The sequence below is a fragment of the Euwallacea fornicatus genome, chromosome 11 (genome assembly GCF_040115645.1).
Source record: "Euwallacea fornicatus isolate EFF26 chromosome 11, ASM4011564v1, whole genome shotgun sequence".
Classification (NCBI taxonomy): Eukaryota; Metazoa; Arthropoda; class Insecta; order Coleoptera; family Curculionidae; genus Euwallacea; species Euwallacea fornicatus.
Genome location: NC_089551.1, coordinates 2,615,000 through 2,638,989, shown reverse-complemented (window position 1 = coordinate 2,638,989; position 23,990 = coordinate 2,615,000). Strand labels below are relative to the sequence as shown.

At 36.8% G+C, this 23,990-nt stretch overlaps 6 protein-coding genes across 10 annotated transcripts; 2 read left to right on the top strand and 4 right to left on the bottom strand.

The window, feature by feature from the left end:
• The first annotated feature begins 2,339 nt into the window (after nucleotides 1–2,339).
• LOC136341800 (transmembrane protein 164) lies at nucleotides 2,340–5,434 on the top strand. 4 transcript variants are annotated; one of them, XM_066287120.1, is made up of 8 exons: nucleotides 2,340–3,068; nucleotides 3,118–3,563; nucleotides 3,620–3,785; nucleotides 3,850–4,011; nucleotides 4,062–4,178; nucleotides 4,232–4,310; nucleotides 4,365–4,465; nucleotides 4,525–5,434. In XM_066287120.1, exons 3-8 carry the CDS (start codon nucleotides 3,636–3,638, stop codon nucleotides 4,768–4,770), a joined length of 855 nt encoding a protein of 284 aa, XP_066143217.1. In that variant the 5' UTR covers nucleotides 2,340–3,068; nucleotides 3,118–3,563; nucleotides 3,620–3,635; the 3' UTR covers nucleotides 4,771–5,434. The 4 variants fall into 4 exon arrangements, with proteins under 4 accessions (XP_066143217.1, XP_066143219.1, XP_066143216.1 ...); XM_066287122.1 differs by lacking the exon at nucleotides 2,340–3,068 and having other exon boundaries at nucleotides 3,087–3,563; nucleotides 3,620–3,684; nucleotides 3,834–4,011; XM_066287119.1 differs by lacking the exon at nucleotides 2,340–3,068 and having other exon boundaries at nucleotides 3,087–3,563.
• Fsn (F-box synaptic protein) lies at nucleotides 5,411–7,848 on the bottom strand. The gene is made up of 2 exons (XM_066287123.1): nucleotides 7,106–7,848; nucleotides 5,411–7,045 (listed from the first exon to the last, which is right to left on the bottom strand). The coding sequence occupies exons 1-2, from the start codon at nucleotides 7,776–7,778 to the stop codon at nucleotides 6,951–6,953; spliced, it is 768 nt and encodes a 255-aa protein (XP_066143220.1). The 5' UTR covers nucleotides 7,779–7,848; the 3' UTR covers nucleotides 5,411–6,950.
• A 198-nt stretch (nucleotides 7,849–8,046) lies between these two features.
• Nucleotides 8,047–12,572, top strand: Dp (transcription factor Dp). Of its 2 annotated transcripts, none has more exons than XM_066287118.1 (10): nucleotides 8,047–8,434; nucleotides 9,757–9,908; nucleotides 10,108–10,177; nucleotides 10,230–10,291; nucleotides 10,346–10,500; nucleotides 10,551–10,845; nucleotides 10,904–11,139; nucleotides 11,195–11,277; nucleotides 11,328–11,411; nucleotides 11,460–12,572. In XM_066287118.1, exons 1-10 carry the CDS (start codon nucleotides 8,377–8,379, stop codon nucleotides 11,666–11,668), a joined length of 1,404 nt encoding a protein of 467 aa, XP_066143215.1. In that variant the 5' UTR covers nucleotides 8,047–8,376; the 3' UTR covers nucleotides 11,669–12,572. The 2 variants fall into 2 exon arrangements, with proteins under 2 accessions (XP_066143215.1, XP_066143214.1); XM_066287117.1 differs by having other exon boundaries at nucleotides 8,048–8,434; nucleotides 9,754–9,908.
• On the bottom strand, nucleotides 12,385–13,182 carry LOC136341803 (COP9 signalosome complex subunit 9). The gene is made up of 3 exons (XM_066287124.1): nucleotides 12,975–13,182; nucleotides 12,763–12,835; nucleotides 12,385–12,705 (listed from the first exon to the last, which is right to left on the bottom strand). The coding sequence occupies exons 1-3, from the start codon at nucleotides 13,041–13,043 to the stop codon at nucleotides 12,668–12,670; spliced, it is 180 nt and encodes a 59-aa protein (XP_066143221.1). The 5' UTR covers nucleotides 13,044–13,182; the 3' UTR covers nucleotides 12,385–12,667.
• A 322-nt stretch (nucleotides 13,183–13,504) lies between these two features.
• Hr83 (Hormone receptor 83) lies at nucleotides 13,505–14,682 on the bottom strand. Its single transcript, XM_066287242.1, has 4 exons — nucleotides 14,647–14,682; nucleotides 14,451–14,591; nucleotides 14,297–14,392; nucleotides 13,505–14,240 (listed from the first exon to the last, which is right to left on the bottom strand). The coding sequence occupies exons 1-4, from the start codon at nucleotides 14,648–14,650 to the stop codon at nucleotides 13,666–13,668; spliced, it is 816 nt and encodes a 271-aa protein (XP_066143339.1). The 5' UTR covers nucleotides 14,651–14,682; the 3' UTR covers nucleotides 13,505–13,665.
• Nucleotides 14,683–15,446: 764 nt separating this feature from the next.
• LOC136342150 (GATA-binding factor A-like) lies at nucleotides 15,447–19,223 on the bottom strand. Its single transcript, XM_066287697.1, is given in 7 exon segments — nucleotides 15,447–17,160; nucleotides 17,217–17,466; nucleotides 17,469–17,727; nucleotides 18,143–18,315; nucleotides 18,615–18,806; nucleotides 18,864–19,049; nucleotides 19,108–19,223. Coding segments are annotated over 7 exon segments (1,203 nt in total). The 5' UTR covers nucleotides 19,115–19,223; the 3' UTR covers nucleotides 15,447–17,024.
• Between the last annotated feature and the right edge of the window lie 4,767 nt (nucleotides 19,224–23,990).

Sequence of the window (23,990 nt, the reverse complement as noted above, 5' to 3'; positions counted from 1 at the left end):
ACGATTCAGCCCTTGAGCCACACTTAATTCCATTTACCAGGTGTCCTAGGAATCGCGCTGTAAAAAGTGGCCCTCCTTTCTGTTTGTTAAAAAAAAAACTCTGAAATACGTAAAATTTCACATCATTTGGTGGAAAAGTTGTTTACGAACATCCCTTTAAATAAATAAGGGTGGCATACTCCAAGGTGGCATGCCATCCTTAAGTATGTAAGTTGCCAAAGAAATTCAATACGACTGGTTTCGTCCAAAACAAAAAGGGAAAAGTTGACCTCCCAAATGAGAGGTGATGAAGTCCAAATCAGCGGGTTTGGCACATGTTCAAATGGACAATAGGACGAGGATGATTTCGACCTTCGATTAGAATCCTGCAAATCCTTTAGTAACATGTTACATTTAAACAAACATATGTTATGTAATGCGACATTTTCTGATGAATGTTCAATCTATTTAAATGGTGAAGTTAACTGTCGTTACTGAAGTGACGCCAATCCTCATATGTTCCGAGAAACCCATACTCAACAACAGAGGGCAGAGGTTTTAGGTGCTCGCATTGATGGACCATTTTTCCATTCTGGAATCTTAAATGGAGAAAACTATCTACAACTTCCATAAGATGCCGTATCTCCCAAGATAACTGAAATACTTGAACGAAATCCCCGCTTCGTAGAATTCGTTTTTAAACGAGATGGAAAACCTCCGTGCTGTACTACTGCTATCCGACCAATTCTAGATAAAGAATTTCCTGGAAGGTGAATTAGCAGAAAAGGTCCAGTGGAATGGTCCGCTAGGTCTCCCGACCTTAGTTCCTTGGATTTTTAGACATTTGAAGACCAAAATCATGACATACAATCTGATTCTCTCGAGAAGTTATGTGCCCAAATCGTCGAAGAGTGCAGGTCAATAACGCTAGGAAAATTAGATTATGTGCCACGACGTTTCGGCGATCAGTGTGTACATGTGTAAAAGGAAATGAATGGAGGTCACTTTCAACATTTCTTAATATAAAATAAATAAAATATCAGTAAAAATGGTTAAAATCAAGTTATTTGGTTTTTGGTTTATGTCTACAAGACTGACGTAGAAAGGTAAAAAAAAGCTTGACCATGTAGGAAATAAAATTATCCTTCAAACGAGGTATGACACAATTCTTTTTTCCGTTCGAAAATTTCAAAGGGATAATTTCCAAGGATCAGAGAGATGACATTTCGAAAATAACTTTTTCACCAAACGATATCCCCTTTCCTATCAAAGTTGTACAAAATGGATGAAAAATGCAACAAATAAGAGAAAAGACTTTCAGGTGGACATTTTCCTGAGACACGCCGCAGGTACCGTGCGGGTCTAAATTTGAAATTTGAATTTGAAACTACATCATTCTTTCTCATAATTCTCTGTGAGCAGTTGCCAGTCTGATTAATGCAAATTGGTTCTTTTTTAGTTTAAAATAGCTTTTTTAGTGCAGCGAAAACGTCGAATTTCAGAAGTTTGCCGACCTATTGACCCACAAACCTTCGTTAATTTAAGGTAGGAATTTATTGATGAGTTACGTTCCTGTCAGGAACAAGATGGAACCCATTTCTAAAATTAGATTGAATTAATTTCCTATCTATAAAAAAGTTTATTTTTTTTGTTTACATGGCATCAAACTAATTTTGTATTGCATTTTTTATATATATATTTTTTTATTTATAGCTTTTTTCCTCAAAAAATCAATTCATCAATTTTATATCTCACTACACTATTCAATGTGTAACAATCGGAATACCTGCAATTTGAGGTGTCACGTGACCCGTATTTCAACTAGCAAAATCGGCCATTTTGCCCTACCGGCGGCGCGACATCTCAAGAAATAAACAACCATCAAAAGATAGTGTCTTTGTTCCTAATTAATGCTGCTTTTGAATTAAAAAAAAATAATAATCTTGGTGAAAAGTTACCAGGGGGGTACAACTTGGAGCCGCACTGTATAATAAATTTGATAATTATGCCGACCGCCGTGACATAGGTCTCACACATACTAAATTGAAGCATTTGGATAGTCGGCACATTTTTTTTCGATCCAAATCGATTCAGTTCATAGGATTTTGTAACAGTTTCTTCTTCTCTTTTCAACTTTTATCGACAACAGATAACTTAGACAAAGAAGGAGATGACATCATTTTCTACTTCATTGGCCCTATCAGCATCGCCCACGTTGTTGCTTAAAAATTCGAAGAGCTTTCGCTTGGCCTTGTCCGTTAAGGACAAATTTGTTAAGATTCAGGTATGATACAGGAAATCACTAAATCATTATATTTGAGCATATTCTGCATATAAAGCTAGATCTCTCCCTCGTATAACGGGCTCAGACACGTATGGAGCTTCGCGTGGGAATAGCTGCAGGTGGTAGGGTCATCCATCCCCCCAGTTGACGTGGGGATTAGGTTCCCTCTTCCCCCGGAGCGGGAAATAGCGTATGTCCGAAAATCTCATATCAATACAGATTTTCCTATCACCAAAGGAAAACGATGAGACGATGGGGATTTCATGGGGCCTAATGACGGTGCCGTCATTCTCGGGAAACAAAGAAAAATCATCGGGGTCCTCTAACGATTTTTAAATCGGGGCCCACATCATCAACTGTGTAACTTAATGAGTTTCTTTAATTTAAGGTTTTCAGCCGTTTTACCCATTAATTCATTAAGGCTCAATTAAACCGACTCTGATACGTCAAATCTCCAATTTCCTTTAATTATTTACATTATGTCTGATTAACGGTTTAAATTTCTGGACTATACGGGTAATGTCTTTAAAAATAAGGCACGTGAAGGGGCTGAATGGTGTAAATTTTGATTTTTTATTGGAGTTAATTAAACTTTAATGGAGTACCAAGGAGACTGCTTGATTACCTGGTCGTGCATATCTGCCTGACTCTACTCGCTCGAAGGGCACATCGAGACTGTTACTGCCCTCTCTGTTTCCAACCTCACAGAACAACACCCCAACAGCAATGCACGCAATTCCCCTCCGAAATCGATGGCGCTCCGCTACTGTGCCAACCCCACAGATGACTCCCTATGGGGCTAGATGTTAGTGACAAAGAAAATAGCAACAATATTTATTTTAACGCGTTTTTAGTGCGACAACAACAACATCCAAAGCAACTGAAGACCCACGATTTCCCTAAAATTAGGTCAAATATTGATATATTGATAGAGGAGCGTCTGGGTAAATTGGGTCGCTGCCAAACCTGCGCCCCGGCACTGTACCATTCACGTCTGGTAGAAATGTATACTAAACCCGGTAATCGGCCAGCCCGCCGGTTGTTTTAATTGCAAAGTAATTTAGTGCTGGCTCCAGGCCAGCAGGTTTTTGAAAAATAATAACATCCCTAGATACCTTTCGATAAGCAGTTTGTGAATCGAAGAAAGATAGATTTATGGTTTACTAGGCGACACAATGCCTACACTAAGCCAACCTCTCACACTATGGAAATATTGGCGCATCACGTTTATTATGGTCATAGTGGTGATGTGAAATTATCTCGGAAAATAACCTTAATCAAATTTCAGTTAAGCAATAAGGTGAGACTCTAATATCTCCAATAACTATCTTGTTTCATTTTCCTCAATTTTAATAGTTACAACACATCCATCATGGACTGTGCTACTGGTGGAGTCGACATGTCCATCACTAAATATGCAGGTAAAGACTGTATCGAGTATGTCAACTTAACCTGGAGGCGAGTAGAAACTATCCTGATCCTGGTGGCTTCCACCTATCTGTTTCTCTGGAGTTTCCCCAAAGTATGTCCTCAAGTTCTTTCACCTTCACCATTTTCGAAATATATTTAGGCGTCCGAATTTGCAGTGCACCCTCCGCAACATGACCTACAACGAAAAGGACAGATTCGGTCGCAGGTTTCTATCATGTCTTTTATGTCTATGCTGGGGCATGGAAATCGGGTTCAAGTGCGCCTCAAAAACCAGCATTTACCTGCTCAATCCTTGTCATATCACCACTGCTATGCAGGTTTGCAAAACCCCTTCTAACTGGTTTTTAATATAATTACATATTTTAAGATTTATCTTCTAACTGCGAAACCCAGCAAAACAGTAACTGCAGTGTTTAGAGTGCACTTGAATTATCTAAATGGGGCACTTTTAGCACTAGTATTCTCTGAAACAGACACTAGGCTTGTAAGTTTTCTTGACTTGATGGTGAATGAAATTTTTATAAGGAATGATTTTAGCTGCCATTTGAGGCTACGGTCTATTGGGTCCAACATGGGATGATGTTCGTAGTGCCTTATTATCTTCTTAGAGTTGGTGGTAAGTTTGAGCATTTTTTGAAGGTATTCTTTAACGCCAATTTAATTGAATAAGGTGTCTATAACGTAGAAGACTTAAAGGAAGTGCAGTGGAACGCGTTGGCTTACAGCTTCTTGGTGATCTACCACTTCACCGTCCTTCAAGGGGTTTCTATCGTACGTTTTCACTACAGCTGACTTTAGCACTCATTGAAATATGAACTGTGTGTTTTCAGCTGACAAACATCAACATGAACCACATCATGTGCCCTCTGGACGCGGACCCGTTTAAAGGTCAACTCCATCGGACGGCAGTATTCTTTCACGAAGCCCTTCTCTGTCCCTTAATTTGCAAACTGTACGTCCTGGTTGCCGACTACTTATTAACTAAGTGCAAATACACCCGTGTCAAGGAATTTCTACATTGTGATATAGATTTAGGAAAAGGTGTAGAGGGGACAGCCATTAGCAAATATAAATGAATTTATTATTTAGAAAAATGGTTGATCTTAGGAGGGGTTCAAATTTTAAGAATTTAGTTATATTATTAATAAATTTGAAAAATACGAATGTTGAAACTTTCATAGAACTTTAAGTACAATGGTTCACATGTACACGAGTCGCAAAAATTGCACTACAAGCATATTGCCTGCTAATAATGATTCTAATTCTCTTGGCAGCTCTTTTCTAATCACTCATTAGTTCGACTGTGCTGCATGGTACACCTATCCAGAAGAAAGAAACCTTTCTTCTAGATTAACCATGTCTATTATAGCTTCTAGCGGATTATTGTAACGGGTACCAATAGATAATTATTAGTTCTATGACGTTCATTGAATCAAAACTAAAGGCCTCGTACGTTAGTTAAAAGAAAGTTAGGGCCAATGTATCATAGTGATATTGTTGATAAGATCATTTCTATTTGTCTTCTTGGTTAAGTCACCAGGATCTTGGCGTGTTGGCCCTTGAGTGAAACGTATTGTTACAAAATTCGTCAATTTAAACGTTTTAGCTATTTTTACACTGTTCTTAAATTGTTGTTAATTCAATGCATAAATAAATAGTTAGCAAAACTACGACGTTTACTCCACTTCTTCAGAATTACACAAGGAAAACACCAGATTGTAATTAAATTTATCATTTATATTTAAAATTGCTAGTAATAGAAATACAGTTTGTACATAATTGTTATCATTATTACTTCTTCAACACGTCTACTAAACATTCATACAAACAAAATAATATACAACTGAATCTACTCTGGGAACTAGATCTGCGTAGGTAATCTTGTGGGGTCGTATCCTTTTATCGCATTCAAAAGGAAAACTATCACAAGTTACAGGGCTTAAATGGGCACTAAAATACAATAAAATCAACAGAGGTAGGCATATATTCAATTACTTTTTAAGCTTGTGCTCAATGCAAATAAAGTCTCACTAAACAATATGTGGCTAAAATATAAAATCAAAGAGGATCAATGAAAATGCCTATTTGACCTATTAATGACGTGTTTTGATTAGGTATTAACTCCTGTTCCCCGTTTGATAGATATTACAGCTATTTTAAGCTATACATAGTATTTAAAAAAATGGACGTGATGGCATTGTTCACCTACAGCTATAATTTCGATATACTCGTAAAAACAATATATAAACAAATTAACAAATAATATAAATAAACAAGAACCAATGCAAGATGACTAGAAAATCAAGGTACATGTTACTCTAATACAGTCTTTTGTTTAATGTATACAAGGTGATTCAAGTTTGAGAACCTTCAACTAAATCACTAAATCACCCTGTACAACTCAAGATTAGAATCACTGGCGTCTACAAATAAATTTTCCTTAATACTAAATCAGTATTATAGAAGCACAATACATTTCATTAAGCAACAGAAAAATACTAAAATTTAGTTGCAAAAAATAATGTCTGACCTAAATATGGCATTTAATTTTACCTAATAGGTATTTACAGTGCTGTGTGCAATTAATGTAGAAAATTCAATGGGACTTATTCTGTACAAATGTACAGGTTTTCATAGAAATAAAAAAAAGTTCAAAGCTGGTAATAAATGGTGAGTAATAATATAATATAGATTCCTTACAACAAAGGAATTGGGCCCCAGTTCATGGAATTTTCCTTGAGGAATAAATCTAAATGATCTTATTGCTCATAGGCTCTTGTCAGCTTTAAGATAATTTACTTACTAATTTCAACTATTAAAAAGCTTTTTAGCAAAATTAAAAAAATAAAACTAGTTTACTCTGTAATTCAATGCTAAAACTATCCAATATACCTACATAGGCAGTAAAAGCACTTCATTTTGCCTTAGTTCCTTCTTTTGTTAATTTCTACCCTCACTATAAAACCAAACATGTACTGTTTAAATCTTGGGACAAAATTCTAAAATGTACATACAAATTTAATCAATATGATTAAAAATGTTAATGAGTTTCTGTATGATGGTATATCACAATGGGCAAACCAAATCCAACTTTCCTTCACAAACAACAAACCTCTATTCATGAGGCACTTATGCTATACTGGAACCAAATGATGATTATTGGTTGTCTGCATTCCAATTTTACCAATTTCCTCCTCACAGACATATCTTTTTTCTCTCCCCGGTTCAGCTTAATTAGACTATCCTTCGGGATTTGTTAGCCATCTAGAGGCACCCCCAGATAAACCATTGACACTTCTGTATTGCCATAAACAGCTGATACTGTGGGGTACAGCTTTTTATCTGGTAAACCTATGAAAATAACCACTGAAATCATGATGCAATCATAATAATAATAATTGTTAACACTACCTCTAAATGCAACTCCTAGAAATTCATAGTTTTTCTCAAATGACAATGTATTATCGTCACAATCTAAAATAACCCTTATCCTTTCACCTACTTGGTACTTGGGCGCATTGTTCAATAAAGGATAGTTGCCTTGAGCATCACCATTATGCAGCAAATGATTATCTACCAAATTCCAGCCCCAGCTTTGATCATCTGACCCTAACAAAGCAACATAACCATGACACTGAAGAGGGGCATCTTTGGTAGCTATGCCAATCACTGCCACGGTGCCTAAGGGACCCTCCCATATCACTTCCCAAGCGTGTCTGCCATGTCTGAACCCAATTTTCCCTCGACAAGCATCAGTACTTTGAGCTACTGGATTTCTATGTAAAGTAAACCCATTGGGTTTAATATAAATATTTCTAGAACAATCATTGGGGTTCCACGCGTGGTAAAAAGCCCGCAACTTGGCTTTGTAGGTAGGAACTGAGGACAGGAGATCAGATTTGAGGGCTTCTTCGGCTAACTTTCGGATGCAGTGCAACCGCCACACGTCGTTATTTTCATCGTTTAAAAACTCGTACCACCTTTTGCACACTAACGAACAGTTCCTAAGGTCTCGTAGGCTTAAATATGAGAATATTTGCTCCAAACAATTATCCGGAATTGAATTTCCAGGGACTGAATCCATGTTTCCAAGTTTTGTTTTGAGTTAAAGGGCTGAGATTCGAGTTAAAGGGCATTGACAAGTAATATGACTATGACAGTGATGTTTGCTTCAGCTGATTCTGATTACAGTAATCTATTTTTTTGCGATGGTCTTATAGTCACTTATTATGTGGGACAGAGGTAGGAAATCGGGTCTACTAGCGCCAAAAGGGCGCGAAAACGAACATACATCGGCGATTATGGGAACTACCAACCAAAGTCCCACGTGAGTCTATCTTGACCAATGAGAAATAAGCATTCTGCCCGCCGCCAAGAAGAAAAAAAGTGACCGTGCACCAAGAGGCAGCTCTTTGGGGCCTTGTGGACGTGTCCTTTTAATTGCAAAATTTTCGTTTTTTTCGTACTATTAAAGTTCAATAATCGGCGATAGTAACGAGATTTTCAGAGAGTTTTTTGTGAAAGCCGTTCGGCGGCTACAAACCTATAAATTACGTCCTGTTTAGGGTCGCCATTTTGGTTCAGTGCAGGACATTGTGGAAGCTTGTGGTTCAAGTTTTTCCGAAATTTCTTCGTTTCCTACGTCATTACAAAGTATTTAAATTTCGAAAACGGTTTTTGAAATGTCGAAAATGAATCCGCAACAAGGCAGTCCCAACTGGGTGATCAAGGGAACCAACGGTAAGCTCGTAAAATCTCATTCATTTGCCCCTGTACTGTAGATCTAGAAGGCAAGATTTGTTTATTATTAGGCATTTATAATATATATTATAATAAATCTAAATGTGATCAGTTCCTTAATTATTATTCTCAGTGATGATTTGGACCTCATTTGAACTCCTCAATGAGTCCTGAAAAGAAGCTAATATCTTACATCCTTAAATGAATAGGTTGTGCCAGGAACTTTTTCATTATTACTCAAATACTTGGAAATATATGTGCAAAGAAATATTGTGTGTATGCAGAAGCAATAAGATGCAACATATGTCAATGTGATGTTTTCAAAAATTCTTTATATAGTCAACTGTAGATCCTGAGCAAATTCAAGACCGTGTAGGTACCAAATTCCCCTTTTCTACAACATATTTTAATTACAAGAAATTATAGATCATAAATCTCATGAACCTCCAATTTGGTTTGGATGTCCTTTGAAAATTTCGAGTGGCCAGATATTTTATAGCTGATTATGAGTGGTTCTTCTTGAAGATTTATAATTTTTAATGCAGGATGTTGAATAAAACCTTGCAAAATTTTCAAACATGCATTTGGATGCCCTAGGCTATTTTAAAATTTTTTGGTATATCTAATAACTAAAGGGCTAGGGTGACTTCCTGAATTTAGGCCACTTCTTCAAAGATCTTGATGCTCAGCTAGTAAGCCACTATTGAAATAGAAATCTGGCTAATCAACCTTAGTGCATTTTCATCAAAATACAAGTATTAAACATTGTGATAATTGACTTTGCATTGGACACTATGAACACTCAGATTAACCCAAGTTAGAACTCATATACTTAGTCATAGAAGTAAAACTTTATAAAATAATTGCAATTTTAACTTCTTACAACACGTTCAGGATCAAGTGCAAGGATAAGTCTGTTTATCTTGTCTATTTTCTTTGTGATTTTTTCTAAGCAAGGTTATGAAATCAAAATAGTGCTGATTTTGCAATGCTATGTTCTGACTTGTCTTGCATGCATATGTTATAATAAAACTTCATTTTATTCCTATTTTAAACTTTTATTTCAATATTTCTTGTTACTCTGGTCATTCAAAATCCCTTTGGAAATTGGTTCATGAGATATTTAATTTTACATTGACAGAAACTTTCAAAGCTTTCATTTCAATTGTGAACTACTGTTCTTCAAAAAAGTTGACAGTGAATGTTTCTTCTAAATGGATGAATCTATCCCAAGTGTTGTTATGCAAGAAGTATTGTGTTTGACTTATCCTGTAACTCTATTCTTACATAGGTGCTTAATGACACTTTATTTTAATTAGCAGGGAATCGTGTACCGCTGAATATAGGAGGTCATCCTCAAATTGTTAAACTGGTAGAGTCTTCAGGAAGACTTGTATCTGCACACCATTTATCTGATGTCAGACATACTGTCAAGATTATAAAACCAGCGTCTGTTACATCAGGACATACACAAGTAAGTTTTCATTTAAAAACACACACATATTCTATGTGCACGGAGAAAAACCTTCAAATCACAAATTTTCTCTCTTTGTGTATGAGCCCCCTAGTTAGCTGTTGTAATCGAGTATGATTGTAATAAACATTGAGACTTTATAATATTAGTTAGATTTTGTTAGACTGTAAAAAATTGGTTAGCAAAATTTGTTTTCCAGTTTTATGCCCCAGCCTTAACACAACAGCAAATTGTTAAAACTCTTAATGTAAACAACGCCATAGGACCAAGTAAGTTAATTGAGCAAATTTTGTTATTTATTTCATTCAAATCTTTTTACAGAGCATGTAAATAGAACCTTGTCCAAAGGTACAAAAACTATTTGCTTAACACCAGCTCAAATGGTAAAAATTAGAGCATGGCAATGATTTGATTTTACCCAAGGAAATTGATTTTAGCAAAACATCAAATTAACCTCACATATTCAGCAAGCTCCCATCTCTCAAGCAATCCCAGTGATTCAGCAATCTTCAATGCAACAGGGGAAATCGCCACCTATTTTAGCACGGAAACGTGCTGATTCTGGGGATCAAGGCGATTATGCACCTGATAGGTACCTTGTAAACTAACCTTTAAACCTCATTCCACATGCGCTTTTTCTAGTAAAAGACTGCGCAAATCTGAGAAACTCAGTCGTGGCTTAAGACATTTCTCTATGAAAGTTTGTGAAAAGGTCAAAGAAAAGGTAACCACCACTTATAATGAGGTGGCGGATGATTTGGTAAGGGAATTCACGGCTCAGCAAAACAATGCTAACAGTCCTTTAGCTGACCAATACGACCAGAAAAACATTCGAAGACGTGTTTATGACGCGCTGAATGTGCTTATGGCAATGAACATTATCTCCAAAGAGAAGAAAGAAATTCGGTGGATTGGATTACCTACTAATTCGTTGCAGGTTTGGAATTAAGATTAAGATTAATGTGATAGTAATGATATATATTTGGCAATAATAGGAATGTCAACAACTAGAAAAGGAAGTGCACAGAAAATACATGAGCATCAGGGAGAAAGAAAAACAGTTTTACCATCTCATCTTGAGCCAAATTGCCTTTAAGAGCCTGGCACAAAGGAATAAAGAAACTGAAAAGGTGTATGGACCCCCAGGCGCCAACTCTTGTATTCAACTTCCTTTCATTACTGTGAATACTAATAAGAAAACTGTAATCAATTGTAGTATCTCCAATGATAAGTACGTGCCTATTCTTGAAGTCACAAATGATTAATTTAATTATTGCTCTTTATAGGACCGAGTACATGTTTCAATTCAATGATAAGTTTGAAATTAGCGACGACCTGGAAATACTGAAGCAAATTGGTTTGATGCATGGTAAGTAAATTTTTGCTGCTTTTCAGCTCAATAATGCATTGCAATGACAGGCTTAGACACTGGAAAATGCTCTAAAGAAGACCTAGAGAGAATCAAGACCCTCATCCCTGAAGCACTTTGGCCTTATGTTGAAAGTAAGTTTTGTTAATTATTTAAACCTTTTTTATTAAACCTATATACAGGATTAGCCACGGGTTCGAAGGCCCCTTTAGAAGATCTCCTTCAATCAGGGACTGCCGGTTGCTCGTCCATGTCGGACTTTGTCGAAGCTACTTTGGAGGAAGACAATTCCCGTCATTCCAGCAATAATGATTTGGAAATGTCCCCAGCTGCTCAGGACTATTCAGAGGAGGAGGCCGAGTCAGACCTAGACAGCGATGATCTGAATTAGCTGCGGTAAAATTGTGTCTTAAGGCGTTCAGATCTCATAAGGAGAGTCACTCACAAAGGAGGGGAGTCCCGAGTAATGGGGTTCATGTACTTGGTTAAGAAGGACCATAGTGGGCGCGATTTTAGCAATAACCAGATGTTTTTTTCCTCGTTGCACTTTATTATATTGTACTCTTAATATATTTACATTGTTATTTCCTTCGTTAATTATTATTGAAATTACGTTTGTGACTTGCAGCTGTGTCCACTATGTCTTTGTTTTACTTCAGGGACTGAGAGCCTTTCATTGTTGATACTCGTCAATCCCACTATGGCAAAATAAGAATTTAAAACACACCCATGCTGTGTTTAGAATTATAATAGTAGTTCTCCAATTATTATTCCTTACAGTGACAACACAAAATGCAAACATATTGAGCTCATAGAATTTGTTAATTCAGTTTGTACGTATTTATTATGTTTGCATGTCAAGAATAATGTATAAAAGGAAATTAAAGATGTTTTTGATCACATCTAACTGGCTGGGACAAAGGTTTTACTGCATGATATTGTTATATTTCATTTGCTTATTAGAGTTTGACGGTTTCATTGCACTATTGTATTGAAAGCTATTGTCCATATTTTACCGTAAGTATCAAGGACTTCTTGTACAAATTATTATAGGTTCTAACCTTTTAATTGTTATGTAGTGCAAGGTTTGAAATAATACGACTTAGAATGCCATTTTTTTTTTTTTTTTAGTTATTTTTATTACTACATATGGTTTAGACTTATTATTCTTCCTAGAATTTACTATTATCTAGATTATATATACATACATTATAACGGTTCATACATCAGCGACTCTAAATTATTATTCTGGGGGACAAATTGATTTTTCGGTCTGTGATTGTGATAAAATATTGAAAACAAAAAAAATTTCTCAGTGCTAAGGGTGGTATTGCCTAATGCTATTCGATGAATAAATAATATTGACAAAATTGTGGAAGTTTCATTTGGGTTACTGTAGATCATCATCATCATACAAATCATCAAAATCTGTTGAAAGAGAGCACATTTTGTAATAAACCTGAGAAACTTTGTGCTTTACATTACCATTGAAAAAATCTGCATGAACAGCCTTTTCGTTTGCTGTGAGATCTATCAGCAAAGAAGCAGATCCACCTGCCTAAAAAATTTCAGATATGTGCTTAGAAAGTTCTGAACACAAATTTTTAATGCGCTTCGTAAGACAGTTAGAAACTGAGAGTTGCTGATATTTCTTTACTATGTTATAAGGGAAACTTGAAAGAAGTTGGTATGGATACCTCATCAAACTCCATATAAGGACCTGCTCCCTCTGGGAACATTTCATCAGCTACAATAGCAGGTTTCATGTCGGTTGGCTTAGTTGGCTCAATTTTTGCAAAGTATTAGCACAGGAATTGAAGAAAGAAGATGCTTTTAATTTGAGATGTCCCGACTTTGCAAAACATCAAACAAAGCGATATTAATTGAGGTTATGTTTCGTTGACACAAATAGCAGAAATCAGCTGTAATGAAATGTTCTGACAAAATCATCTGAATTGAAGAATTACACGTCATTCAGTATATGATTTCCAATTAGTGTTTGGTACATTATATAAAAAAACGTGCGATTAATTAGAACATAATACACAACTTTATTAAAGATCTAAAATCTACTACATTAATGAATTTACTTATTTTTAAAAGATCCTCTTAAAATTGTACTTTTGCAACGAAATTTGTATGGCTTATCGACAAGAAATAACGAACGTTTGCGTCAATTAGTATATATCCTAAGCTTATTTTGCGTTTTGTTTTTCGTAGAGTTTGAGAAATTAAATGCTTGTTACGTATAAAACATAATTTTTAAAACCTTTCTATTTTTTAATCCCTCTCCATGCCACAATTATTCCAGTGTTCTTATAATTAATTAAAACTTAAGATGGTAAAAATGCATTAATAAGTTGCCCGGCTACCTACAAGAACCAATATTCAAATAGTAGCAATGACAGACTCGATAGGGACATCCCCTATAATTGGCTTAAATAAATGCAAATAAACTTCCTCAGCTCCACAACTGTGCAATACCGGCAAAACTACTAAAACCTTACAAAATCTCCCTTTATCCTCCAAGTTCCTTTTCAATAAGCCACCCACAGCCTTCTCCTGCAAAAGCTCAGCTAGAGAGCCTTGCTTCTGATCATGAAGCAGCAAATCTTTCCTACAGAGAATAACATTTTCGACCAACTCTTGCTCGATTGCATCCAAACGCAGCTCTTGAAAGATGTGCACAATAGGAGCCATGCAAGAGAGCACTGTTTCTAATTCGGGTGTCCAATAGTGGGCCATTTTAAAGCAGAGATAATTCGCCCATAAGTGACTTAAAATTTTATTCTGAGCCTGAAGATCTAGAAGCCCAAAACCAGAGTTTTGGCGCACTTGCTTAATCGAAAATAGGAAGATATGGGCTACTGTTTCGTATGCCGGATTGAGGGGTAGGTTTGGAGGTTTGAAGGTAGGGAATATTGTTAGTTTGGGTTTCCTTGGGCCGCGCTCCTCTTGAACAGCTGCCAAAACTTTGGGTGTTGGAAAAAATTTAAAAAGTTATAAATTATTTAATTACCTGATATGTTCATTTGTACCGCAAAGCACCTTTGCAGACGACAGTAAGGACACCAATTCCTTCTAGCTTTATCTACTATGCATTGACCGACTCCCGCTGGAAATTTCCATCTTGTGATGATAAATAGTATAAGAATCAATAAAGCGTTACTTACATATGCAAGTATACAAGACATTCTTTCTAATGCTTCTCTTGAAAAAGCAGGAACAGCCATCGCAACAGAAAACACCATAGTGCTTTCCATAAGACCTATCTCCGCATACCATGCATGGTACCGGTATTGGCAAATTACGACCTAAAAAGTTATTTCCTGACAAAATGGCGAATTAATATTATTTAAATACACATACCCATTATCGGAACTTTTCAGACTACACATAAGGAACTTATATCTAATATTGACTTCTTGATCAGCAATTCGGGCTGTTTTATATCTGTTTGTAATGCGGTAATTGACAGGTAGGCAGCGATTGTTGGGGTGTCAACAATCTTGAGGAGGTGATTATGCTTAAAAAAAAGACCAGATTTTGTTGTGTTGTGGGACTAGGGCGCACGTTAACGTACAATTATAGCACCGATATTATAGAGGCCCTAATTATCGTAAACCATTTTCTAACCTTTTTACATTAAGAAATATCATCAAAATATGTGACTTTATACAGTTATAGGTATTTGTTCATATAATTGTTTGTGCACTTAAAATTTTCCCGTTTGATATTTTTATAATACCTACGTCACTGACTCAACACAGACCTTTCCACCTGACCCTTTTATATGTTACTCATTATTGACACGTGTCTCAAAGGTTGTCTTTTTAATGTTTGATCACTCGACCCCGATAATAGTGAAAGCATAGAGAAACTGATTGTTACTACCTCACCTCGACGGCAAGTGTTAAGAAATGACCCCAATCGGAAGTTGTTTTTATTGTTTATTGTTTATTATTTAATGTTACTGTTTATTGTTAAAATTTATTTATGTATTTATTTATCTGGAAAATAATGGGTAAAATTTGTCTTAAGTAGTTGATGTGTGAGTATAATAAGGGTGAGTGCACGAGAAGTAGAAATTAGAGTTTTCTTTTCATCACTGCACCAGCCCCTACCTACACAATACTGCAATGCTAATAAATCGCATAAAAAAAAAAACATTTAACTTTAATTAGGTACCATCAAGTGTACCAGGACATCAATGTCTTTATTATTGCACTAGATATATACACACCAGTTTTTAATACACATTTCTTAAGATGAAACAATCTTTTTAAAGAAATACTGAATTGTACAGATTATTTACAAAAATAATAACCACATATAACTTAACAATCGATTAAGTAAGTAGTCAACATCATACGTATTAATCAATTCTAATGAAACTACAAAATAACACAGAGTTGTCTTAAAATAAAATCTGACAGTAACGCTGAGTCTACATATGTACAAGTTTTTTACAGGATGATGATCATTTTTGTGTGTTTTTTTTTCTGTAAAATGAAACTCCTCATTTAAGAATGCCTATATCAATACCCTGGTAACTTTTCATAATTTCTATAGAAATTTTGTTGTAAAGTTATCGGGAGTTTCATATTGGCCAGTAAAATATATATGTAGATCTTTGACTAGTTGATGAGTTTATACAGGGTGTTAATGCATTTTTAATTGTAGAATAGAGATAAGACGGTCACGAATATTTTGTTATTTATCATTTTTTCATGATTTATTAAGAAAAGCTTGTATTTTCGAATTTGTAGCACGGCCACATTAAACACCCTGTATATGTATTTAATATAAGTGCCTAAGGACTTGTTTCATTTGCAAAGTTGTGTTAGGAAAAAGATGATATGATACTCTGAAAACGAATACTTAATACATGTTCGAATGATCACAAAAATAACTAAGTACCTGCCGCAGTAACTTTATAGTAAAGATACAAAGACAATTGTGAAGTCTCCTTTACATTATCACAAAGAAATACTTTCAATCTTCTTTTGATAAATCAATTATAGGTGTTTTTTAATGTTGAGTGAATACTGCTGTATTGCAATAGTTTTACTCAATATGAGTTGAAAAAAAGTTTTAAGGAACTTTTAAAAAACTATTTATAATTCGATGTCTTTTTTTTAACCAAGGACTTTTTCATTCAAAAGCAGTCTTTTTACTTTTTAGTAATAATTATAAACAATTGTGGTTACAAACCGAACTAACACTGTAAATATACGAGTAGTAGGAATACAATGATACATAACATATTTACAAAAAGTAAAAACAGTCTAGTAATATTAATAACTTTCAAATATAATGCAGAGAGCATGGTTCAAGTTGCGTTTCGTTTTAATTTTGCAGCATAATAAAATGGTCATCTAAATCTAAAAAGTCGGGTGTTTTGAGAACGTTACCATAACGGAAAGTTCGAAGACAAAATGGCGAACGTAAATTTTTAGCTCAATGAGTTAAATCATCAAGAGATTGAATTACTGTTAGAAACAGAAATTGCAAGAGTGAATTAAAGTATATAAATTTTTTTAATTCGACTGAAAAACACATGATTGTTGTAAATCATAATGGCTGTGAAAAATAATGCCAAATATTACAAGATTTGGCTATGGTGACTGTGAACGCCTCATACGACCTAAAAATTTACAACATATTCGTATATCATACATTTTTTTATACAGCTAAAGAATTTGACGTTGCAGAACCTTACTGGAACCTTAAATATACACAAAAGGCTATGATGAAGCCAACAATTTGGCTGCTGCTGTGACGTGATGTTGATGGTGGTAGGCCATTTCCGTGCTTCCAGAAGAGGGATTAGGGAACCCAAAGAGTTGTTGGTAAGGATAGGAGGTCTGATTTTGCAGACAGCTAAAAATTACCATTGCTAATACTAAGCGAATTCTAAAAGAGTTTTTTTGAGTTACTTATACTCATATCCCGGCTCGCTCTTTATGGAGCTTGTGGTGCTAGTGGCTGGCAGCAAAGAGGTTTGTCCCAAATAAGGTCTCTCCGCACCAAAAGGAGACTTCTCTTGCTGACTGCTTTGATGAGTTTGATTGCTTTGAGCGGACTGCTGCTGATGAGGCGTCGGTGACTGTTGATGAATCAAGTTCGACGACTTTGACTCTGCCGAAATCATCCCCTTGTGTAAAAATAACACGCCCATAGGTGGAACCTACCTTCAGCAGGGGCGGAGTTGCTGTCTTCCCTTTCTGATCCGTTCGTTGCCCCGCTGCCTCCGGCGGGTTTCTTTGGTTTCCTCTTGCGCGTTTGGATGCCGTCCTTCCGCATCGCCAAGGGCCGGTTTACGCCATGTAATTTGAAATATAAGCCGCAAGCGTTGCAAACTGGTTCGCCGTCGTTGTTGCGCCGCCATAGCGTCGTGGTTCTGGTGCCACAATTTGTACAACATAGCCCTAAACGACGCGTCGCGGTCTGGAAACAACGGGGGCAAAATTGACGCTTATCATAAACGTTTATGCTACGTAATCAACGACAAAAATGCTGATATCTAAAAGCACGAATTGTGAATATCTTGTAACATTTGCGTAAAGGATTGTTTATGCATCAGGCAAATGTTGTTAGGTCAACTCGTGTGTAGGTGTAATCAATACATATAGGCTTGGCCAGTTCAATAAAATTAATAATACTTTAAATTATGCTAACAGGATATCCTTATTATGACATGTTTGGAGAGTTTCCAATTCAATGACACCCCAACTGCAATGAACTCAGTGCACATCATAGTAAAAGGTCAAGTCACACCATTTTAAATGCAGTAACAGCCCATGCAACTATCTCTATAAATGCCATGGTCTATGCCATGGTTAATTAGTATACGGAGGCTTACCAGTCTTTTCGAGGGTTTAATTAACGGTCTATTCATGCCGTTCATTTTATGGTACAATCCGCACGCGTTGCACAAATAATGACCGGTACCATCTCTTCTCCATAATGGAGTCGAAATAGCCCCGCAGTTCACACACTCACGCCCTTCGCCGAATTGAAACTCCATCGAGGGATCTAAAAATATTGATCATTGCTGGTTAAAACACCGAAAACCAGATGTAATATGGAAGCACGCGTAATTTAAGACCGCATTAGGACCGTCGATAAGAAAAGCATCAGTGTAAATCAGTGATCAAAGCTGCCGACTTTAGCCTTTACACCAGACACGACCAGACACTTAAAACTTATCAATGCTCCGCTATATACGATCTTGAAGCGCCCGCTTCCTTTTCCCTGTTGCTCTGGAAAACTTCAAAACTCCAGCAGGAAGTACCTCATACATAGCATAATTAATACCTATAATGTGCACTTACCATATGCAGCGCCTCTTTGAAATCCCCCGTCATAAGCGCCCCACGATCTCATCATCATGTTTTGGGCATAAAACTGGCCGGCAGCGAGGGCCCCAGCATGATGTCCAGTTGCCCCCAAACTATGGGCAGTAGGTCCAGTCATGTCCGCATATCCGGTGCTGGTGTGCCAGGCATTTTGATGGGCTGCGGTTCCTAACGGGAAATCAGGGGAGTTTTAGTTAGAGACCTAATGGGGATGCACTGGCTAACCGAAATGCCCTCCTGCCGGCGAAGGATACTGGGGCATGGCAGCAGACCTGTTCCCGGGCACGTAAACTGGGGATTGTTGGAGGTGTTGATGGAAGCCGGAATTTGCCTCGTTGTAGCCTGTTGAGTTTACTGCGGAATGGAACATGGTGTGCGGATGAGATGGAGGGAATGCTAAAATTAAGGCATCTGAAACAGAGAAAGAAACTAATCTTCAACTTTGTTGTATGGTCGAATATCTACGCACTATTCATTTCGGCCAGGCTTGATTTAATCGTTTTTACGGATAATAGTTCACACCACCACCAGCCGAAAGAGTGAAGTTCCAGTCATGGTTACTTTACCAAGAGACCGAATTCCGCAGAAATTGCCATAAGTAAACTTACCTAAGGCATATTATTAAATCGAAATAGTTTCTCGGTTTTGTTTGACTTTATCGTCAAGAAACACAGGTCACACAATACTTTAATACATTCTCAATCGTTGAATTAGGCTCTAAAGGCCAAATCATTGAAATCGACCATGATTCATAGTACGAACTGACAAATTAGATATTTTTACGAAGTTTACAAAGTCTACATCGATGCGAATTATTTACTTAAAACTGCTTCGCGTAATATCTGCTCATCCCTATGTCATCGTCTTCCTTTCCTTGGAATGCGTATATTTACATTTATCCCAACAATCGAATGCGCAAAGTAGTTATTTCTTGCAATGGGTTTCGCTTCAATCTTCCTTATAGATTCCTTTGTAAATTAGAAAAAATCAAATGTTTCCCTGCTGCGACCGATTAAAACCAAAAAAGGGCTCGATTTAGCGGTACGCTCATCCCTATCGCAGATAACAGTTTAGGATTGGTGGAAATTGCAAATTTTTATGCGCTTGTCTGACACATTGTGTAGATGACTAATTTCGGAAATTTTTCCTTTCTGTTTAGTTGCTAAGTGTTGAAACTCCCCCCAAAGATTCAATTAGAAGTTTTGGGGTGTTTTTTTTTAAGAATAATTGTCGTGGACAGGTAGTGCTTTTCCTATTTATTCTATTAATAGTGCTGTGCTTCGGAAATTACCTTCATGAGGCTTCCCGCGGGGTGCATTTGTTTTCCTTCCATGTTTGTTCACGTTGCAATATAAAGACAAAATGGTGGAAATCGGTGGAAATTAATAAGTGAGAAGTGCATCGTGAGCTGATCTAAACTTATTTAAACAGGTGAGTCATAAAAGTCCCATAAGAACTCATATTTAAGTATCAACGGATGTGAACTTAGATTTCCTCCTTAGCGGTAAGAGATGTATTTCCTGGCCAGGAATTATATACAGGGTTGTTCATTAGCACGTCAAAGTGTGATATCTCAGTGAATATGAGTTTTAGAAGGAAATATTTCTTATTAAAATTTTTGGCTATTCAGTGATTCGTATTTTAAAGTTACCTTCAAATGTACAGGGTTCATCGTAAAAATATGGTATTACCAAGTTGTTTATTTTTTTAAATGGAACCCCTTAATTTTTGTGTAATTTTTGGATTTATCATCAAATGTCAAGGTTAGTTTATGTAAGGTGTCTTACCTTTAAAATTGATCGTTTCCTAGTTATTACGAAGAATTCCCCATTCCATTTACTTATGGCGACATTACCGAACTTTTGAAATATTTACAAGCCAAAAGGGGGCAATTATTGAGAATTTAGAAACGGCTCTGTTTCGAGATAGGGTAATGTTAAAAAAGTTGTAAGTTTTTGGGTTCTGAACACGATCTTGTCGAAAAAATTTGGGCATTCTATTTGAAATAAGCAAGTTATTGGGATTTCAAGTCATGCAAATTTAGAGACTTATTTTGAGGGTTATGAAAACGTTTTTTTTTTAAATTAAAACACGTTAAAACGTAGCTTATTGGGTCCTCGTGGAGCCTCACAAGACCGATTCCGACATTCGCAGCGGTTACAGCACCGATTTTCTCGAGGCCTTAGCGGCAATCAAAATTATCAAATTATTCCAAATAACTCTAAAAAGCAAAATTTTAAAGATAGGACACCTTACATAAACTGACCTTAAAATTTAACGAAAAATCCAAAGGTAATAAAAAAATTTAATAATTCCATTTAAAAAACATGCTACGCTTTTATAACAGACCCTGTACATTTGAAAATAATTTTTAAATGTTTGCCCCTTAAAGACCAAAAACCTTGATACGACGAAACATTTCCTTCTACAACTCATATTTACTGAGATATCGCAGATTGACGCATTAATGAGCAACCCTGTAGATGGCTGCTGGTAGCGTTATAATCTTCATTTTTCTTGTATGCAGTCTCGGTTGCACATGATGAGCAGGTACGATAAAAAATGTGAAAATTGTTGCGTAACCAGAGGTGCCACTGTCATATTCGCATGGCCATGTTTACATTGCGGGGAGTACCTTCGGACACTGCTGGTAAATGTCCTACTCCCTTCTGGTTCTTCGTTCGATTGGCCCTCAAGTGATTCATAAGAAAATTTTGTCTTCGTTCCTGACATCTCTAATTGTTACCCATATCGAGAAAACATTACTATCCAAGAAATTCCGATAAAACCGCATTTTTATCGTGGGTCAATTAGTGCCATTACAATATCGAAACTCGGGAATTGATAGCGCCGACATATCTTATCCTCAAAGCCAGCCCACTCTTCTACTCTACAGTAGCTTATCGAATTCCCGCGAAATATTGTTGAAACAACCTCTACTAAAAATTCATTAAAATGTGTCACTTTTTTGATTTATTATTTGGGCTGGCGCAGTTAACTCTCCGATATCTTTGCCAGTGCTTATCTTATCTAAACGAATAGAAATGAGGGCAAAAGGAATAGTTAAGTGAGCCGTCGCTCTAGGTGTCAAATTTGGTCTAGTCTCATAATGCGGAGGGTCCCATCTACTATTCGCACTATCTTATCTCTTAGTTAAGCCCGGGCTCGTTATTTGGGATGCACGCAGCTGAACCTGCACCTTGCCCTTAAGGCGCTACCCCGATGCCTCATTTAATACGACTTTTTTTTTTTTTTTTTTAATGATTTCGGAAAAGTTTTTTCTCGTTTCAATACTTTTTTTACGATTTTCTGATTCTCTTCCCTCCGTGCATCGGCCATTCTCAAGCATCTTCAAACTCCGCCTCGCACGTATTTCACGAAAGACCGTGAACGTGGGGCAGACGGCCAACGACCAGTCTCCATTAGAGTATCAATTAAGTTGATTGCCGTGCCGGAGCCATTCCCCTGTATAATATAAAGATGGGCACGCCATAATGGTGATTGAACGATGACAAACTGCCCGGGCTTAAAAGCTTTTCTTCATTTTTCCCCTCGCGTAGTCATCGATTCCTCTTTTAACGATCCTAATTGGGACGTCATAATAATATATCCTCGAGGAATGACGAAAGTTAAGACGAATGCTCATTAGGAGCAAAGGGGATGCATTCCTGGGATGCGTTTTAAAACTCTGAAATGCAGATTTGTGGCTTAAAGTCATGCTCGGAATGCGTGTTAGGGCACACGACTCTGTATGGGTGTAAAAGACAGATTTTTGAGCCAAATATAAACATAGCGAATGTGGCCGATTGATTTCAGTCTTTCAGGAGAATTTCGAAATTTCCACAGAGCAAATGTAAATCTTATACGAACCCCGAATCAATGCGAGATCGTATGTATATCACACTGATATCGTTACTCGTTGAACTAGGTGCTCCGTGGTGTTTCTCAGATCTTCGTTTTGAGTCCTCCATTTTTCCCCATTCAAATCAATGATATTATTTGCCTGCCCCTTTCTGGTAAATTTGCTATTTCCACCATTCCTTGGAGTGGTCGGGGCGTCCATTCACTGACACTCCATAACCGTCGACATTCGCGATCACCTTTCCTAATCGAGCAATGCAACCCCAATTTACTGCCTATAAATAAGAGTCAAACTAAACTTCTTCATTTTGGACGTTCTATACAGAGTGATTCGCGACGCCATGTTTAAAAAATAAATGCATGTGGAGGAGATTGAAACAAGTTAATTTTACGTAGGAACGTTTTTCTCATGCCTACGGTTGTTGCATAACAAAACTCTGTATTTCGGCAATGCGTTAACAATGAATGACCAAATTTGAAGAATGTATTTGGACTACTGACATCTTTAGTTTAGGTTACACGTGCTGGTCACGATTATAGGAATTCGCAACAAGGCGTACTTATGTAAAGCACCACTGTGCACCCTCGATATTAATTCGATCCCATAACTGACGATTCACCTCGATTTGATCACCATGTGAAGTACCCGCGTCCAGATTGCCGTCGGGCTGTTGTACGCTCTGAGAATGATGTCCAACAATCTGAAAAATGCGCATAGTACGGGTTCCACGTTTAACTGACCGAACCAATATGCCCCACCAATCAGAACTACGCCTCGTATATGATTTTTTGGTAAAAAGCAAGGTCGGGACCGTATCCACAGAGGGAAGTGCCCATGTCGTGTCGTCGCCGTTTTCGCGATGGTGTAGCAAGAGAGAGATACGAAAATTTTGCGCTAATTACTAGTTATTGTTATATTTTGTTAAAATTAAAATGAAAAATGATACATATTTGGGTGGGGCCCACATTGAAAGGCGAGCGAATCGAGGAAAATTAATTAGAGCTATTCGTGGGTATCTGGCGTGTTTTATATGGCGAAATGCATGGAAGGGTTTCTATAAACAGTTCTCCATTAATCTACAAGTTTCGTGAACGTCCACTTCGGTTTTCCCGCCCTACTCCTGCGGTTAATATTGTATTCAAACGGAAAAAGAGTACTTTCGCTTTTAATGAAGCCTTAAATTCTGATTCCAATTATTATGGATATTTAGAATCGTAAAGGGTCGGCATTAACAAAACCTCAAGTAGAAGCCAAATTATTAGACATGTCTTGGGTACGTCCATCAGCAGTTGTCTATTTGTCAGATATATGATGGTAAATTGCAAACGGCTTATTCAATGCCCTACATTTACGGTTAATCGCGGCCTAACACGAGTTTTTTTTATATTCACCCGTTATCATGACATAACGCTTACGTTTCTTAGAGCGTTAGTTTATTGCAAGCAAAGTTATTATTTTTAATTTTCAAAAGCGTCACAATGCTAGATAAA

Excerpts from the sequence above, each read along its gene's own strand:
- LOC136341803 (XM_066287124.1), bottom strand. The coding sequence starts at position 13,043 with ATGAAACCTGCTATTGTAGCTGATGAAATGTTCCCAGAGGGAGCAGGT. Across the intron at positions 12,836-12,974 it reads CTTATATGGAGTTTGATGAG|GCAGGTGGATCTGCTTCTTT; the intron begins GTATCCATACCA and ends GAAATTTTTTAG. Across the intron at positions 12,706-12,762 it reads TCATGCAGATTTTTTCAATG|ATTTTGATGATTTGTATGAT; the intron begins GTAATGTAAAGC and ends CTCTTTCAACAG.
- Dp (XM_066287117.1), top strand. The coding sequence starts at position 8,377 with ATGTCGAAAATGAATCCGCAACAAGGCAGTCCCAACTGGGTGATCAAG. Across the intron at positions 10,178-10,229 it reads AAACAACGCCATAGGACCAA|AGCATGTAAATAGAACCTTG; the intron begins GTAAGTTAATTG and ends ATCTTTTTACAG. Across the intron at positions 11,140-11,194 it reads TGTAGTATCTCCAATGATAA|GACCGAGTACATGTTTCAAT; the intron begins GTACGTGCCTAT and ends TGCTCTTTATAG.
- Fsn (XM_066287123.1), bottom strand. The coding sequence starts at position 7,778 with ATGGATTCAGTCCCTGGAAATTCAATTCCGGATAATTGTTTGGAGCAA. Across the intron at positions 7,046-7,105 it reads TCTAGGAGTTGCATTTAGAG|GTTTACCAGATAAAAAGCTG; the intron begins GTAGTGTTAACA and ends TTATTTTCATAG.
- LOC136341800 (XM_066287120.1), top strand. The coding sequence starts at position 3,636 with ATGGACTGTGCTACTGGTGGAGTCGACATGTCCATCACTAAATATGCA. Across the intron at positions 4,179-4,231 it reads CTGAAACAGACACTAGGCTT|CTGCCATTTGAGGCTACGGT; the intron begins GTAAGTTTTCTT and ends GAATGATTTTAG. Across the intron at positions 4,311-4,364 it reads TTATCTTCTTAGAGTTGGTG|GTGTCTATAACGTAGAAGAC; the intron begins GTAAGTTTGAGC and ends TAATTGAATAAG.
- Hr83 (XM_066287242.1), bottom strand. Across the intron at positions 14,393-14,450 it reads TGTCTTGTATACTTGCATAT|CGGGAGTCGGTCAATGCATA; the intron begins GTAAGTAACGCT and ends GGAAATTTCCAG. Across the intron at positions 14,241-14,296 it reads GGTACAAATGAACATATCAG|CTGTTCAAGAGGAGCGCGGC; the intron begins GTAATTAAATAA and ends AAGTTTTGGCAG.